General features: G+C 46.0%; 1 protein-coding gene across 3 annotated transcripts in view; it reads right to left on the bottom strand.

Moving 5' to 3' along the window:
* HDAC3 (histone deacetylase 3) overlaps window positions 1-19014 on the bottom strand; it is a 314462-nt gene that overhangs the window by 122582 nt on the left and 172866 nt on the right. For all 3 annotated transcript variants that reach the window (XM_069654130.1, XM_069654131.1, XM_069654132.1), the window contains 4 exons: window positions 16062-16126; window positions 11038-11127; window positions 10773-10831; window positions 543-622 (listed from right to left, as the gene is read on the bottom strand). In XM_069654130.1, the coding sequence (XP_069510231.1) occupies window positions 543-622; window positions 10773-10831; window positions 11038-11127; window positions 16062-16126 (294 nt within the window). The remainder of the gene's footprint in view (window positions 1-542; window positions 623-10772; window positions 10832-11037; window positions 11128-16061; window positions 16127-19014) is intronic.

Raw genomic sequence — 19014 nt, 5'->3', positions numbered from 1 at the left:
GCCAATTTATTGCCTACTGTGAAATCATAAGTTCCACTCACTGTACAAAACTTCTATTTTCTCTGGAATCAACTGATGTGGGGTTCTCCACACAACAAGACACAATATGTGATCTGTCCATTGTATGCTTTTATGAGTTTACTTTTGCAAGTATTTTTTTAAGGTGCATGGCCATCGCTGTGACCCCTAAGCCCCCTCCCAATATCATTTGAGATACTTTCAACCAGTCCTGGGGTTTAAGGCCCACCACTGCCCTTCTCATGCTGGAACTCCTGTAATCATTGTAGTGTGACGGGCACAGCTACCAGGTCTAGACTGCTTAAAAAAATAAAAGGACACGTAGCATTTGGCTCCTTTAGAGCTAGTAGTCTACACCTGGAGGAAAAGGGGATTGCATACATGCTTGTCTCCAAGTATTTCCAACTTTCTCAAACAGATAGATGCAACAGAAATCTGATGACTATAATGTGAAACTAATGCTGTGGAGAGCTGGAGGTCATCAATACATCATGGTAAAGGTTAGAATATTTTTAAAGACTCACCTGTCTGGAGTTCTGGTTCTCAATCCGTGTGCTGACGTCTGGGTGCAGAGTAAAATCTGGAGCAAAGTATTCAAAGTATTCTGCACAAGACAATATCAAATGGATGGTTAGACTTGCGACAGCACCTACAGTCTCGCTAGTCTTCTATGGCACATGAACTAAATACAGGTATGAGCCAGCTTCTGCTGAGCCACTACAAACTTGGGCTGTACCTCCTGTAAATAATCAAACTGATAGACCGTTTTGTCACGATCCCAAATCCCAGTTCACCAATTGTGTGATATTTCATCTGCATTCCGCTACCTTACTAATATTGTAAAACGCATGGAAAGAGGATCTCATGCTACCGTTATTTATTTTGTATACTGTTTCTGTTCATACCACTATTTTAAGTCCAGGGATTGAAATAAGGATGATGAGCGGGAGGTAAAAGTAGCTCCTGGGTGTCTGCCATCGCTCAGTAACTAGAAGCTACCTTTGGGGAACAAGGAGCTAGTATATAGCGTTCCACAAATGTAACTCTCACAGGAGATGAAAACTAATATTTTGCTCATTACATACGCACTTGCACTAGGAGAAATGCCGTCAGGCCTAATATGCCATTTACTTCTTTGTTATATCATTCAGAGACTTCAAGGTCTAAGAATGACTACTGTATTCCCTTGCTCCCTTCCCACTTTGAAGCACTTCGCTCATGTATAAGCTCTGTACAAATAAACAATTACAATACACAGACATCAAAATCTTGGTCTTATCTGGCAGTCCAATATGAGTTGTAATTTACAGATAAATCAAATTATCAAGGCCTGTTTTTACCAGATGAAACTCCTCAAACCTCTAATTTCTGAGCAAGATCGTCCAATTGTGGTGGGATCTCTTCCGAACACCAAATTGGATATTTGCAATGCCCCGTTGGCAGGTATACCGAAACACTAGCTTCAGGTTACTTAGAATTCCACGGTGCGATTGATTTTCTCACTACCACGAAGAACATTGATGATAGAATTTCTGAAGAGCCTTCATTGGCTTCCAGTACGGCAGCGAATACAAATCAAGGTTTTATGTCTTGTGTTCAAATGTTTTCACGCCTTGCTCCTACCTACTTCACATCTAGAATTAAGAGTCATCAGCATACTTTGACTTGGTGATCAATAGGAAAAAGCCTGTTTGTTATTCTCCCTTCTAGAACCACTACCTGGCGTGATGGACTTTGCTCTGTTCTGGGCCCTCGAGCTTGGAACTCCCTTCCTTTACACTTACAGCAAATACATTCTTTAACTACATTTCGGAAACATCTAAAAACATATTTGTTTGCGTAGTTCTTTGAGTCATCTGGCATAGTTTAACGGTGTTGGTTCAGTACGAGTCCACTTGCGCATAGATGCAGTTCGCTGCCAGGTTCCGTTGCGGGATATGCGCGCAATAGATTTAAAAATCAAAATCGAATCAAACTGGGATTAAAGACAATTCTAATTAAAAACAAAAACTTAAAAAACAAAATAAAGGTGAAGCTGAAAAGAAACCATTTCTTCCAATATATTCAACTAAAAGCTAAATTAAAAGAGAAATGGAAAACCACACCCCAAAAACATAAAATTTGAAGTGGATGTTGAGCGAGTTCCAGTCCCAACTGGTAGTCAAAACAACTGTAACCGGTGGTTGGGTCGCTTCGGTAGTATGAAAAGATGAGGGATTATTCTCCAGAACAGTTAAATGTATGGACGAGATAAGCGTTCTAAGTGGACACGTTTTATTTGTCATCTCACTTTAATTTTGTATTACTTTTCTTGTGTTTATGAATAGAAAGTCTCACAGAAAACTGGTTGGATAGTTTTAGGGTAGATTTTCATTTTCATGCACAATCTCCTCCACATGCGAGTCCCCAGTACATTTTGCTGGACTTACAGATTTATGGATTTTTGGTTCCCCCGAGTCAGTGGGAACCTTTTAACACACTCACTCAGGGGAACGCGATCTTCTCGGATACTTTACATTTCTTTTTACAACTTTTCCTTGAAGTTATACTTTCATCCAAGTTTTATGGCATCGGTCTGACTTTTGCAGCACACACCACTTTCTGTGCAGTGTTGCTGGGAGCCCTTTGGGCTTCCCTTTTAATTTTGCTAGAGGGGGATATTTTTATCCTTCCTATCTTTTCCTATTGTGAGATCAGCACACCTCACCTTATGTGGAGTGCTGAGGGGCATAGTATATCTCTCACTACTCCTGTAACGTTTTGGTTACAGTGACAGGCTAACCTGAATGGCTGGTAGCAGTGGTGTTATCCTACCTACTTTTGTTCAATTTCTATCTCCAGACTGTCCTCACAACCAGGGTAGTGCTCAGAAGGGTCTCCACTGACCCAAAATGGTGACTATTCTTTTTTCACCATTTCTTGTTTACGTGTCCCTTCTTGTGCTGTGCTGGGGGGAGAAGGTCCTGGTTTGACCTTTGTCTTTGGCAGGAATCCTTTGCAAAGCCTGTCAAGGCTCCAGTGCACAGGAAACGGGGGAAGAGGACTCAAACTAAGCTGTTATTTGTCTTCTGGTGTGCCTGTCAAGAACCAGTTCCAACTATGGGGCTGGCGGTCCTAAAAGGACAGCCAGCACCAAGAATTTGAATGGTGCCTGGGTGCCGATTGGCGATGTTCCTGCATAAAAATGCTTGGATCCTGAGGCTGAATACAAGCGGACACCTGGAATAATCGACGAGGAAGAAGTGGAGAGATGTCCGCAGTCGCTTACATGCAACCGGAGATGCCTTCTGTGTAATCGCTGCTGTTCAACCATTTCTTCCAAGCATCAGGAGAACTCTGAAGAGGACGACTCTCTTTTAGACTGATGGGACCAATCGTTCTTGAGACAACCTGCATTTCGAGCCATCCCACGACGAGCTGTGACCTTCACGGGCTGCAAACAGCCAATACCTTGGGGCCTTTGGTCACTGTGCAGTGCATCGCCTTGCGAAGATCGAATCCTCCCGAAACTTTGGTGGACTCCTTCGGGACCTCTTCCACTCCTTGAATTCTCCTCACCAGAGTGTAGGACAAATTGACCGGGCAGTAATCGTTCTTCAGTGGTACTTCCGAAAAGGCACCAAAATCACAGAAACCCAGAAGAATCCTTTGCTGGAAGCCTCTTCACTCGACTGCTGCTGCAAAGCTGCGAGATCCACTTCAGTGTCCCTTCTTGCGTCTGCCTGACCAAGAATCCGGTGACCAGGTCGGCTGCTGCTGCATCGTGGGGGCAGCGTGCTGCAACTGTATCTTCACTCCTAAGGTACTGTGAGACTGCAGGTAGAACTTACCTCTATTTTTATTTTATTATTGGACAGTTGTATGGCACCTATAGATATGCGTTTCCAGGCACCACAAGACAAGAAGGGGAGGGGGGGGGGGGGGGTCCGCATGGGATATCATAAGAAAACAACAGGAACAAAGAAATGGTTATATTGGCCTTGTGACAATCCAACCGTGCAAGTGCATGACAAGGTGATAAGTGCAAGGGGGTTGGGGGCACCCCCATGGGAGGGGGCGGGCAAGTGCTGTTCAGGCCAAGGCGGGAAGTGCTAGGGGGAAGAGGGCGACAGGGGGAGAAAGAGTGCAGTGGACAGGAGGACTGGGTTGGGATAGTATGGGAAAGGGACCCCAAGGGAAAGTGCTGGCAAAGGATGCTGGGAGGGACTGGTGACTGGTCCCTGTATGACTGAGGGGACCAGGCCCCAGTGGCAGCAGCAGGTGGAGAGTTTAGCAAGGAGGGCGGGGAGGGAGGGCAAGGGAAGGGTGAGGAGAAAAGGAAGGTCTTGAGAAATGTCCAGAACTTAAGAAGATCCGGCTCGCGTCTGAGGGTTTGGGGAGGTTGTTCCAGAGGGAGGAGCCAGCCGAGGCGAAGGATCAACCTTCCACTTTCTGGTTGGAGAAACGTTTGAACTGCAGAGAGTTGGAGCCAGATCCTGTGTTGCCCGAGTGCAGATGAACAAGTTACTTACCAACTGTAACGTTCTTTCGATTGGAAATTCCTCCCACGTATTCCTCATCTTAGATATATCCTTACCTTCAGCTTGCTGCTTCGGAATTTATTTTTCTTCTTTCCACCAAAGGGCGCTCCCCTCGAGGCCGCGGCATCGATGTCTCTCGGCGGCACCCGTCGAACACCAACGTCATTGCCTGTATAAGAGCCTCGAGCACGCCCTCTGGCTTCAGTTCTGTTTTTCGTATATTGTAGTCGATGGATTTTAAGAAATGGCGTGTCTCCTTAGTCCCAAGCCTTAAAAGAATTTAGAGTAATTCACATAAACTGTACTGTGGGGTTGGTTGGGAGGGTCGATGAGGAATACGTGGGAGGAACATCCAATCGAAAGAACGTTACAGTTGGTAAGTAACTTGTTCTTTGAATGGATTGTGCCCTCCCACATATTCCTCATCTTAGACTCCCAAAGCAGTTTTGTCTCGGAGGTGGGAGTACAGATTTTTTTAAAACATTTTTTTTTTTTTTTTTTTTAAATCGTGCACAGAATGGAGCACAGATTTAGCAAACAGACTTCCTTGAGAAGAAGTCGAGTCCAGAGCATAATGTTTTATAAAGGTGTGCATGGATGACCATGTGGCTGCTGCACAAATGTCTTGTACAGGGACACCCCTTTTTAGTGCTGTCGAAGTTTCCATGCCCCTGGTTGAATGAGCTCTCAATCCATAAGGTGGTTCTTTCCCAGCCAATCTATAACATTCTGTTATAGCCATCTAGATAATGTTTGTTTAGTTACCGCAAGTCCCAATTTGCGTCCAGTGTACCCCACAAAAAGTTGATCACACTGATGTATTTTTGCCAATCTTGAAATGTAGAAACTAAGAGCTCTTTTGGGATCTAGTGTATGTAGCCGCTGCTCTTTTTGCTTGCATGAGGAGGAGGATAAAAAGTAGGTAAAGTTATTTTCTGTGACAGATGAAAGTCCGAAACAATTTTTGGCAAAAAAGATGAACATACTTTGTCCTTATAAAAGATAGTGTGAGGAGGACCGCTAGAAAGCGCCTGCAACTCACTTACCCTGCGGGATATGTCAATGCTACAAGGAGTATTGTTTTCAAAGTAAGGAGCCTTAGTGGACAAGAGCGTAAAGGCTCAAATGGAATACATGTGAACAATTTTAGAACTAAGTTCAAATCCCACACTGGAACCTGGAAAGGTATTGGTGGAAGTACATTGTTTAACCCTTTCAAGAATTGAATTATTAAAAGGTATCTTGAAGTAAGATTCTTCTTCTGAAGAGCGCTTAAAAATGGATAGCGCTGCTAAGTATCCTTTTATCGTACCAACCTGGAGCCCCCGATTAGCTAAATGTAACAGAAAAGATAAAATTGTCGGGATATTACATTGAAATGGGTCCACATTCTTTTCTCTGAACCAGTTACTGAACTTATTCCAACGACACCGATAGAGATTTGGTGCTGGCCTTCTGGCCGAAAGCAAAATCTCCATCACGTCATCCAGAAGGTCCCAATCCTTATATCTCCACCTCTCAGAAGCCATGCGTGAAGGTTGAGTGTGTGGACCTCCGGATGGAGAACATGACCTTCCTCTCTTCTTGGAAGACGTATTGGAGGGCAGATGGACATGTCCAGAAGTTCCGGGTACCACGTTCTCATGGCCCAATCCGGGGCAATTAGGTTCATGGTTTTCCTGAACTTTCTCAACCTCCTTATTACTTGAGGGATCACAGGGATTGGAGGGAATGCATACAGGAGTGGAAAATCCCAGTCCACTACAAACACGTCCCCCAGAGCTCCTCTCGGGGGGAATTCCCTGGAGCAGTACCGCTCGTACTTCCGGTTGGTACTGGTCGCGAACAGATCCACTTGAGGGGTTCCCCAAAGGGCGAAGATCTCTAGAATGACTTCCTGAGCTATCTCCCACTCGTGGGAGACTGTACTCTGCCTGCTCAGAGCGTCCGCTGCTGTGTTTTGCTCACCGGCTAGATGAATTGCCGATAGAGAGCTCCATTCTTGTATTGCCCAGAACCAGAGTTGCATCGCCTCACTGCACAGCGGCAGTGACACCACTCCTCTCTTGTTGAGGTAGCACATGGCCACTGTATTGTCTCATTATCAGGACATTCTTTCCCCTGACAGATGGCAGGAAGGCCTTCAGCGCTAGTCTGATTGCCCTCAGCTCTAAAAGGTTGATATGTAGTTTGGACTCCGATGGAGACCAACGACCGCTGATTGTCAAATCGTTGGCTTGAGCTCCCCACCCCAGGAGTGAGGCGTCCTTCACTACTGTGATCTCCGGCCATGGTTGCCAAAAAGGTTCTCCTTTTAGGATGTTCTCTGTACAGGTCCACCATAGAAGGTCTTATCTGACCCCGTTCGGAATCTGAAGATGATCTGTCATTTGACCCGAGAACTGGGACCACTGAGTCTTCAGGGCCCATTGAAGGGATCTCATCCTCAAGCGTGCCTCTGGCACCAGAAAGATGCAGGATGCCATGAGGCCAAGCAACCTTAAAAAGTGGTAAGCCTGGAGATTTTGGGCATTTTGGAATTTGGAAACCATCTGAAGAATGTCTTGAGCCCTCGACTTGGGAGGCAAGCTCTTTCCCAAGGACGTGTCTAATACAGCTCCTATGTACTGAAGCTGTTGGGAAGGTGTCATCTGTGACTTCTTGAAATTGAGGGAGAAGCCCAGTTTGTGGAGGAAGTGGCAGGTGACTGAGATGATCCAGTGCTTGCTCGGCAGAGCACGCTCTGATCAACCAATCGTCCAGGTAGGGGTAGACATGAATCCCCCCTCTCCTGAGGTGCGCTGCCACCACTACCATTAACTTGGTGAAGACCCTCGGGGCGGAGGTCAACCCGAATGGCAGGACTCGAAACTGATAGTGTGAGTCGCCAACTACGAACCTCAGGTATTTTCTGTGTTTGAGACGAATCGGCACATGAAAATAAGCATCCTGGAGGTCCAATGACACCAACCAGTCCTGGAGTTGAAGGGCCTGAAGGATCTGAGAAAGGGTAACCATCTTGAACTTGTCCTTCCTGAGGAACTTGTTCAAGTTTCTTAAGTCCAAGATGGGTCTCAGTCCTCCGTCCTTTTTGGGGATCAAAAAATACGGGGAGTACCAACCCTTGTTCCTCTCCGCTGCAGGTACTGGTTCTATAGCACCTTTCTCCAGCAGTCTTAGAACTTCCTGCTGTAGGAGCGGGTTTGAAAGTTTCAACGGGTGTCTCCCTGGTGGATTGCTTTGAGGTTGCTTTAGAAAAGGAAGGCAATAGCCTTAGGCTATTATTTCTAGAGCCCAAACATCTGAAGTAATGGCTCGCCATTCTTGCAGATGCTGCAACAGCCTGCCTCCTACAGGTGTTTTGTGGTGCAAGTCCTCAAAGTGGTTTTGTGGCGGATGTTGCAGCTGCTGATGGCAAAGAGGCTGCAGCTGGAGCTGGCTAAGCATGTTTTCCTCGTCCACCACGAGTGGCCTTTCTTTGGCCCCTTTGACTGGCCATTCCTCTCGTCTTCCCGTATGAGGTGTAATAACGATAGGATCGTCCCCTCCATGACTGCCCTTGCGCACGAAAAGGCTGAGGTTGCCTAATAGCAGCTCCTAAAGATTTTGCCGCTGCTTTTGAGGTCTGCAACCTCTCAAGGCTCTCGTCAGCCTTGCTGTCAAAAAGGTGAGACCCGTCAAAAGGCATGTTCAGGAGGCAGTTCTGTACGTCCGGTGCAAAACCAGACTTCCGTAACCACGCAAACCTGCGCATTACCGTGCTAGTGTCCATGGACCTGCTTACACTATCAATCCAGATTGAAGGGATTCTTGCATGGCCTCCTTTCCATCTCTAACGATGGCTAGGAAACATTACCTTTCTTTCCCTTCTGGTATGTGCTCCGCCGCCATTGCGATGCACTCCCATAGAGTGTACGAAAATGTTGCCAAGGCACAAGTGGAGTTGGCAGATTTTAATGCCATGCTCCCGGCTGAAAATACCTTCCGTGCCCAACCATTCACATGCTTATCGTCCCTGTCTGGAGGGATAGACGGGTACGCAAGTTTGTTGGAAGCTGTGGCTGCCTGTATGACCAAACTCTCGGGAGTTGGATGTTTTGACAGATAGCCGGGGTCGCTACTGGCTGGATGGTATTTTGATGCGAGGGATTTATTTACCAGAGGAATAGAATCCAGAGTTTCCCAATTCTTGGACACCCTGTTTTGTAAGGCGACATGAAAGGTAGTACTGGGTCTTCAGTGGGACCATGGTCTGTTAAATCGTCCTGGACGAATTGGGCTGGTGGTGTAGCCCATCCCAAGTAATCTACCACCTTGGTCATTAACTGACAGTAAGATGGACTGGCATGCTCTCCTGGATCTGGTCTACCCAAGTCATTCTCAGGAGAGGTGTGAATGCCACTTGCATTGTGTAAAGACTCCACCAAATCCCTCATTCTGCTTTCCTCTGAGATCAAGCATTCTGGGACATTTGGGGTGCCATACTCCAATCCAAAGGGTACATTTTCCTCCTCTGATCTCTCCTGTTCCTCAAAAATTGAGGTCAAGGATTTGAAAAACTCCTTCCTACGGAGAGGCTTGAAAACCTTCTCTGGGAGAGGTGGGGGAAGAGGTGTAGTACCAGGCTCTGAAGGAATTACATGTTTAACTTTTTCCTTCTCTTTTTCTGGCTGCCCTGGCTTGGTTGGAGCCTTTGGCGCCGAGGGTTTCGGCGTCGACATCGATAAAGGTGTCGTCGACAGGGTCTGCTTCGAGGGCGTCGAGGCGAACTTCAACGATTTTCCCTTCGAGGTGTGATAGGTCTCGGACGGCGTCGGTGACCTCGAGCGGTCGACTCGAGCGTTTATCGCTCGGCGTCCTGGAAGGTTCCCCATCCTTTTTACGATCAACCGGGCTCGAGGGCGCGGGAGTGTCGGAGCAATGACGCTCCCAGCCGGCTTCCGAAGGAGGCGCGGACCGAGGCTTCGCCTTCTCAAACAGCTCCATCGTTTTGACCCGGAATGCTTCCCACTCTTCGGTAGACAAATGTTTTGTGGGGCATTTCATTTTCGGAGACTCGTCCGACGACGAGGTGGAGGGAGACCTATGGTTTCTTCGACTTTTTCGACGAAGAGGACGAGCAATGAGAATCGCTTCGGGATCTAGATCGATGCCTTTCGCGTTGAGGAGATTTTTTCCCCATGGGGTCTCCACTCGACGCTAGGGGCTTTTCAATCCTTCCGACCTACCCCTTTCTCCCAAGGCCTTCCCCGTCATCGCCTGACACTTCGAACAGGTCTCCATGTCGTGGCCTTCCCCGAGACACCACAAACCGCACGACTTGCATTTCTTAAAACCCGATCTCTGGTTCGTGGTCGGCGTCGATGACAAGGACATAATTACTTCTCGTTATATTATATTTTTTGACAGAACTCGAGGCGCGCCGAATGTCTGAAGCAACGTAACTGCGGAAAAACAGAACTGAGGCCAACGGGTGCCGCGCGTGCTACTTATACACCCGGAGGTCACCCTCGATGGAGGCCTTCGAGGGACCATCGACTCGATATCGACGCACGGCGCCCTCTGCCGAAAAAATTTCTGAAGAGCAGCAAAGCTGGATGGAATACATCTAAGATGAGGAATACGTTGGAGTACCAGTAAATACCAAGATTAGGGTACACAGACATTTCAAGATGGAACACAATAGACCTAGAAAACAAAAATATGGAATTGCTATAGCCTGTATGCATCAGGTTAAAGCAAAACTACAGTAGTGCTGGAACAGAATAAATAAAAAATAGTGCTGCTAAAATAAATGTCACGTATTACCCACTTGGGGTACTCAATGTATAGACCTTCCAGAAGCTAAAGGTCTGAGTCATCCCACCAGGATGTCAAACCCACGTCGCTCAGCATCATCCTTTTCCCAAAGAAGTACATTGAGAAGCTATTCCAAGTTCTGAGCATCGGAATTTTCACTTGAAAAATGGGTGTCCTGTCAAATGTGGCCATTGTCTGAGCCATGCAGGATCGGAAGTGTTTGGGCACTGCAATCTTAAGACTGCAAGCTTGGAATGAAAGAGGTCTTCCAGTAAGCATGGTCTATGGAACTTGCTATGATGCATAGGTGTTACTTTCCTGCTCTTAGATAAGACTTACTCATGCGTTTTACTGTAAACAAACAATGTATACAGGGAACCACCTTCAAAGAAGCTAACCGAGTTGTAATACATTGTCCCAGCCCAACCCACAAACCACTGTAAGGAAGCTCCTCGCTGATTGTCTCATCCACCAACAATGATGTTTCATAGGTCCTGAAATAAATAAAAAAACATGTATGGAAAAGATTTGAGCTACTAGACAAAAGTACATTATAAAAGTGAAGTACAATGTGCCTGCCAAAACTCGGACACAAGACTCTATAAACGTATTTAACTTAGGAAAAATACATGGTTTCTCCCTCTCTTCTTAACTTTTCACCCACACCCAGTATATAAAGAACCAAGGGTTCATGGCTTACCAGCATCGGGCGACATTACGCACAGTGTATCCGCCTCCTCCCAGAACCAACAGTGGTATGTTGAAGCTCTTCACATACTGCACACACTCTCTGGAAGAAACAAGAATGTCAGAACTTCATAAGGTAATACAAGATCTTCAGCATGACAGGTGCTACCTATAGGTAATCTCTGGCAGAATAGTATCATGTAAAACCACAAATTCAACGTCACAAAAGCCCCCCCCCCCAGTCATGATTGGTGACCACATTGGCTTCCATGAAGCAGATGTCGGCTTATGACTTCAGGTCAGCATTTAACAACGTTACAATACTTTAGAAGTGTTTGCTTAGCCTACCACCAACTAACTACATTAGCATAGGACAAGGAGGCAAAGGCATTATGACCTGTGTGGCATTGCCAGGCAACTACAAGTTTGAATAACAATTTAAGGTATTTTCTTTGGGGGAACAAATCTAGAACTGGTGCATATATGCCACAATTGTAGAAGAGAAACAACTGAAGAATAACAATCAGGAAGAAATCACCTCATCCTAGCAACACCAGGGACACTATCAGAGAGATCAACCACTGATGGAGTAGGGGATCAGGTGACAAGAGCGTGCATCATCCCTTCTGGTTTATGGCTTCACTTTCTGTCTGGAACTTCACTGCCAGTGGCCACTGTGGATTGGTGACATTGCTTCCTATGGTCATCTTGGATCAACCCCATCTCCAGCTGACGGCCACAAGAGGCTCCTCTGGGAATACCAATCGGAAACAAATTGCCTCATCCAATCAACACCAGGGCCAATATCAGAGAGACATACCACTGATGGACTAGGCAATCGGGTGACCAGGGAGTGCGTCACCCCTTCTGAACTCCATAGGGGTGTCCAGCCAGGGGCGGTCACAGGGAAGTGTGGCACAGGGGAGGGCGACACAGGGACGACGACAGGGAAGGGCGAAGAGCAGCCGATGACCAGCCTCTTTGCATAAAAGCCTTTTTTTGCCTTTCTCCCTGGTGCTTTGCGAGTAACCCAAGCCTCCCAACTACTGTGCTGTCTCTCCATACTGTGCTACTCACCTATAATGCATTCACCCCTGCTCCTCCTGCTGCTCCTCCTACTTACCTCTCCTTACGCTTTCTCCAATCACGCTACTATTTTTTCCTTTCCTATCCCTATTATAAAACTCACTACTCGAAAGTCCCACTACTACATCTCTCTTCCACCTCCATCCAACAAAGCAGACAAGCTAACCAGACCTCTAACGCCTATCCCACCCTGTCCTCTCTTCCTCTAAGTCTCATCGTCTTCTCTTCCTTACTGCATCAACTGAACAATGCACTGTGGAATGCTCAGTCTGTATGCAACAAAACCTCCTTTATAACGTACTACTTTCACTCTAGCTCTCCTCCCCTAGACGTTCTTGCTATCACTGACACTCTGGAGGCCCTAAACGATTCCAAACTAGCCTTTATTCATTCTCAACTGACTGGCAGAGGTGGAGGCGTCGGGCACCTACTTTTGCCATCTCAATGCCTCACAAATATCCAATGCCACGTCCTCTGCTAAATCCTTTGAATTCACCATCTCTACTATTGCTGTGCTTCAACTGGTTCACATCTCCGTCCTGCTCCAGCTGGACTGTTCTTTGATGAACTTGGGAAACTCCTTGATTCTCTTTCCACTATCACCTCATTCTCTTATGCGACTTCAACCTTCCCTCTCCAACCACTTATCAGAAATCTGAACTTCCGTTTTTCTTAGTGACCACACTCGCCCCTCTATCCATAACCTACCAACCCACACAAGGTGGGTGTATTTGGATCTATCATTTATCACCACCTACCTGTCACACTATCCATATCTAATCACTTAATTGTTTCCAGCACCATCTCCTTTCCTCCCTCTGACCTTCCATGAGGACACGCAACTCTACCTCTCTGCCCTGAAGTCCACTCTTGATAGAGCGAAAGGGGAATTCTACCAAACCCTCATTGACTCACTTTAACCATCCTAGCTGGCTACAGGGCACCCTAAGCTCACTCCTCTTAAGTCTGACTATCAACTCCACTATCACAGCTAATGACCTAGCTGAATACTTAGAAGGCAACATTTCCAAAATTGGAGACTTTCTCCCGACGTTCCTCACTTCCTCCTCCAATATTTTACGCTGCCTGCTTTACCATCATCCTCTGCCTCCATCCCCTCTTTAGTCACACTAACACTGACAAAGTCTTGTCTCTACTGATGAGGGCCAACCCCTGTTGTGACCCATCAGATCCTTTTGCTCCTCTGCTAGTCAAGCCTGTTGCCCCTTTAGTGGCCTCTCACCTAGTTGACCTCTTTAACCTGTCCTTTGACTCGGCTTGCTTTCCCTCTATTTTCAGAACAGCCACAGTCATCCCCCTCCTAAAAAAGAAAGGGGCTGACCCGAACCTACTGGCTAACTTTCACCTTGTGGCTCTCCTTCTGCAGTTCAGTGCTTAAAAGGGTTGTGTTTAACTGTCTTGCCAATTTCTTAGACATCCACATCCTTCAAAAACCCCCTACAGGCAGGCTTCCGCTCCCGCCACTCCACAGACACTGCTCTCATGAATGTGTCCAACTTCAACTCCACTGCTAAGAACTCCAACCTATCCTCCATCCTAATTCTCCTTGATCTGTCTGCTGCCTTTGACACCGTCTATCACTCGGATAATACTCTTCTTCTTGGGAATCACAATCAAGCCCCTGCCTGGATTGAATCCTACCTTGCACCTCGCCAACTCCCTATCTCCTGGAGCAACAACACTACTTAACTCGCACCTCTCGAAATGTTGGTGTTCCACAAGGCTCTCTCTTGGGTCCGCACCTTTTTAAAATGTCCACTTCTGCTCTTGGGGCACTAATCTTTTTGGTTGTCATACCAACTTCGCAGACAACACCCAAATCCTCTCTTTTCCTGAACTCTCCTCAGCTCTCTATCAACATTTCGATGTTAAACTCTACCAAAAGAGGTACTCTTCTCCCCTGCCAAAAGCTCTCATATTTTCCTCTACATACCCAGTTCCCACCTAACACTCCCCTACTCTTCTTCAGTTAGAAACCTTGGCGTCATCGATGGCCCTTCTCACACCTTCTCTATTTGCATCTACAAAACTGGAAAAGCAGTTTGCCTCAATCTCCTAAATATTCGGAAAATCAGGCACCTCCCTGCCTTTCAACACCGCCAAGCATCTCTTACTCACTCTGGTCTTCTCTAAACTGGACTACTGTGCCAGCATCCTCTTTGGTCTTCGCAACTATGCTTTCTGCCTTCTCAATAAAATCATTAACTTCGCTTCGAGGACTATCTTTGAACTCCCTCACTTCACACCTACTTCCTCATACCGTCACCAGGCTGGATGGCCGACTATGCAAAAAAAAGGGCCAGATTTAAATGTCTTTTACTGGTTCACAAATCTACCCACAATAAGGCACCACTGTACCTATCGCCTCTATCAAACCCTACAAACCTTCTCTGAATCTCTGCTCTGCCTGGAATATCCGTGTGGCTGCTCACCCTCCTGGTGCTGTCGCTCAATTACACGCTTTCTCTTCTTGCTCCATTTGCATGGAAATCTCTTCCCCAGGCATCGCAGAAACCATGCACACAGCTTTGTCCAAAACTAAACTGAAAGCTTGCCTCAGAGTTACCCTCTTAACCTACCTCTCATGTGCCTTCTAGCCAACATCTACCCTCGCCTCTGTCCCTTACTTCGTGTGCCTCCACTCTAGCACTTCAAAGATCATGATCAGATCACATCACAAGCACAGCTGGCCGTACCGCCTACCTGCACTTAAAAATGTCCGAAGTTGGTTGTCCTTAATCTATGCATGTCCACTTATGTATTGTCCCTGGTGACTGTTCCATTTATTCCCCTCCACAACCTGGTCAGAATGTCCCTCAAACTCACCCCACCGTAAGAAGCTCACTGGTTTGATTTCTTATCTATTGTATGTTCTTTTGGGATCCAAAGAGCATTCTTCCTCCTGTATATAAATAAATGATAATAATGCCCAAGAATAGCTGCAAATAAGAAGCAAGAGTAGAATCTGTGTACTACAGAACATACGTTATGTGTGGTAATCCTCAAAGGGCGAGGGTCTGCTCTCAGAGGAGGTAGACCCTGCCTTATCTGTGACAAGCAGCACAGATGCATATTCCCAATAAAGTGGCCATTATGAACTGCAAACATTCACAGATTTGTAGCTCTACAAACGTCAACACAATTCTGACAGTCAGAACTTGGGTGCAGCATGTGGAGCATCACCCCATTAGAAGAGAGCACTTACTGTTTGACCGGTAGAACAAATCTATCAAAACATGAATATTCACCCTCAATAGGTAAAGGTTAGGTCCTCAAAAAATTACAATTAACAGAGTGTTGTATCTGTTGGTAAGGCTGGAGAAAACCACGTGCAATGTATAGCTCTTTATAGCTCCACATTGGCCTTGTTACAAACCGATTTAGTTCAGACAAATGCTGAAACCTTTCACAAACTAGTTCTGAAACATGCCCAGCCAGGCATCTGAAACAGCCAGTTCAGTTCAATCTATTTGGGCATAAAACCCAGCCATATTGCAATGTTTGGGCTAGTTTAGGCAGCGGCTTGCAAGTTTTTGCAATGTTTGCATGGTAACACTGACTTTGTGATCAATCATAACGCCAGAGGGAGAAAGGTTTACCTTGCGCTAGCATGAAATGGAGTTTGATTAGAATATCATTTCAGTCAGAGATTCGGCTAGACCGCTCTTGCTGAACTCTGCACATCACTGTTGTAGTCAGTTACAAACCAGGTACAAATATAAAATACTACATTACACAGCAGTTTACTTTATCATATGTATCATCTAGGGTCAACTTTCAAAAAATGTCATTATCGCACATATTTAGAAGCACAAATCCCAACATCATGCTGCAAGCAGTCAAGAGCTAATTAAGTCAATGAATTGGGCAGGACAGTGCAGGCAAGGAGCAGTAACACACCTCTTACACACCATGATACTCATAACTCACCCATGGCCACGGATACTGAGGTTAAAGCAGCCTAGACGATCACAGCCAAGAGAATCAGCACCACACTGTTGGGAAAAGATGCATTAAAACCTGTAATACTAACACCACACAACACCCACCTGTACCACAGCCCTCAACCCAATGAGCACTTATATGTATTAAGCTACCAGACATTGCATGCTGGTTTTCTTGCCAGGTTATGGATGAAAACAGAGGGAAGCATAATACAGAATTACAATTCCACAGAGTATTGATGCAAAGGCTGGTCATTTAACAAAATATGATTTTGCCGACTGTTCGTAATTCTTCCCCAGTCTCCCAAGAGTTAGGGCAATATGGCACTATGCCGGCTCAAAAAGGCAGTCTTGTGTTTTCGGCACATATGACAGTCAGGAACACGAGGGCTGCAATGACAACAGTTTTAACCACATTATGGTACATCTACTGGCATCACCCCATAACCTGTCCTAAAAACATGTCACTAGAGACACTTCACTGCAATCCCTTCCATGCAGGTCTTAGCAGAGCAGACACTTCTTGCCTGATCCCTCCTAGTTTCTACCTCAAGCTCTACCTGCAATCTTGCATCCACAGCCTGGGGTGATAAAGGCGATTGTAGGGGTTCTTAAAACCAGCCCTGTTGGAAGGTTCTGAGAGGCCAACCTATTTGGTGATCAAGGTCATAGACACTTGGTCTAGGCTAACTCTCACAAGATAACAAAGGAAATGCAGCAAGTCAGAATTCAGAAAATCAGGGGCTGGTGTGCAAGTTCACTTAATACCACAGAGGCAGCCAAGGGATGAAGCAGAATTTATGTTGCCATTTTTATTTTGCGCTTTTTTTTTAAACCACAAAACACGTAGATGGTAAATTGGGGTTTGGTGCATAGTAATGGGAGTGGGTGGTAGTAGGGGTCCGTGGGGATTTCTCCACTCCCCCAACTGTGTTAAAAAAAAAAAAAGCAGAAAAATTGGTGAAATTGTAGCTCAGGGAAGAAAATAAATGTTCCCAGATCCATATATATGACAAATATTACATACCTGTAATCGTCTTTCTGATGCTTGTATCTGCTTAGATTCACATGCTTTGCATAGGTCGACATCCAGTGGTTGGTGGAGTATTGCAGGACTGGTTTTCAAATTTTGAAAAAGGGACATCGACAGGGTGCCTCTGTAATACTATCGCTAGTGTGACATGCACTGTACCCATGGTCCTTCATGCAAAGTCCTCGGATTGTTTTGTTCCCGACATGAAGAGTACAGAAAGGTAAAGAAAGGTAAAGAAAGGTGCAAGTTGTTCAGGTACCTTCGACTCCCAATGAGGGGAAGCGCATGTTAATCTAAGCAGATACAAGCATCAGAAAGACGATTAAAGATACGTAATATTTGTCTTCTGAGGCTTGTGGATCTGCTTAGAATCACATGCTCTGCATAGACTAGTTGATTTTCATAGTAATGATAAATCTTCCTGACCTGTGTCAACCCCAGAACTTTTTGATTTTACTGGTGGATTCTTTTTCCTTCTACCTCTGAGTGGGAACCTTTTCCCACACTCACAGAATCTTTTACTCTTTTAATGTGTGTCCTTTTTAAGACTCGCCATAGTGTCTTTTAAAAGTTATCCTCTTTGACAACTTTTTGGCAATAAGTGTCTATTGTTACTGGGTTGCCCTAGGAGCTGCACCTTTAACTTTATCTGGCTAGCCTTGTGAGAACTACAGTTCCCAAGGGTAGAAAAGGATCTTTGGGTCCCTTTTACATTTTATTAAGTGAGACCAGCACACCCCACCATATGTGGAGTGCTGGGAGTATCCCCTTTCTCATTTTAAATGTAACATTTATGTTACAAGGACAAGCTTAACTTGATTGGCTGCGGCAGTGATAACTTTTATTAATTCGGTGCACCTTTACTGCAGACTATTTGCATAGCCCCAGTAAAGGCACTCATGGGCGCCCATTTTACCAAAATGGCCCCAGTCTTGTTTTGTGCCATTTTAATGTTCCTTGTCCTTTCCTCTTCCTTCCTCTGAACTCCAGGGCGGGAAATTCCTTTGTGTGATTTACATCTTCGGCAGGAGTCCTGTGGACTCCCCGCCCAGGCACCAGAGTGTCTGAAGGCAGGAAGCGAGGAGTCCAGAACTCTGCAGCCCTTTTGTCTTCCAGCCTGAGTGCGAAATTCCAGTTCAAACTGGGAGGCTTCCTGTCCTGAAAGGATTGCCAACCCCTCATGTTTGAATGTTGCAAGGCTGTTTGATTGGATGCATTCCTCCATAAAAGTCAGAACCTGGAAGCTGAAGAGGTAGTCAACCACTGGAACCGAAAACGAAGAGGAAGTTTTTGCGGCCAAAATGATTTCCAGCGACCAGAGAGCCTGCTGTGTATCCGGAGCCTGCTGTACCCATTCCTTGCAATTGACCTGTGGTCTCTGGAAATGAGAACCCTGTCCTAGAGCCTGGTGAGATCCACTAGACTCAAAAAGACCTGCATTTTTAGCCATCCCACACTGTGCTGTGACCTTGCAGGGCTGCAATGCCCCAAAACACTGGTGCCGCGAGCCATTGTGCAGTGCGCGGTCTTCCGAATTCCGAATCTTGCTAAAACTTAATGGGCACCCTGCTGGATCTCCAGAGACACGATGCAGGTCCAAAAAGTCCCCTCACCAAAGTGCTGACCTTTGTAACAACGAGAATCTGACCAGCGACATTCTGTCTTCTTCTGTGCTCCTAAAAAGGTGCCAAATCCACAGAGCCGCATCCAGCCACAAGGAAAACCTTGCCTAGAGCCTTCCCCGTTAATCACTGCTGCAAAGTTCCTTCCAAGGCCCTGTTTTTAGTCACCACAACAAGGAATCCACCGACCGGGTTTTTGGCTGCAGATTCTGAAGTCCTCCTGCTGCAAAATCCTCTGTGCTGAGGTACAGAGCTGGCTTGATTATTTACTTACCTCAAGTCTC

The sequence above is a fragment of the Ambystoma mexicanum genome, chromosome 3q, assembly GCF_040938575.1.
Source record: "Ambystoma mexicanum isolate Mex_15411 chromosome 3q, UKY_AmexF1_1, whole genome shotgun sequence".
Lineage (NCBI taxonomy): Eukaryota > Metazoa > Chordata > Amphibia > Caudata > Ambystomatidae > Ambystoma > Ambystoma mexicanum.
This window is presented reverse-complemented; position numbering and strand designations above follow the sequence as displayed.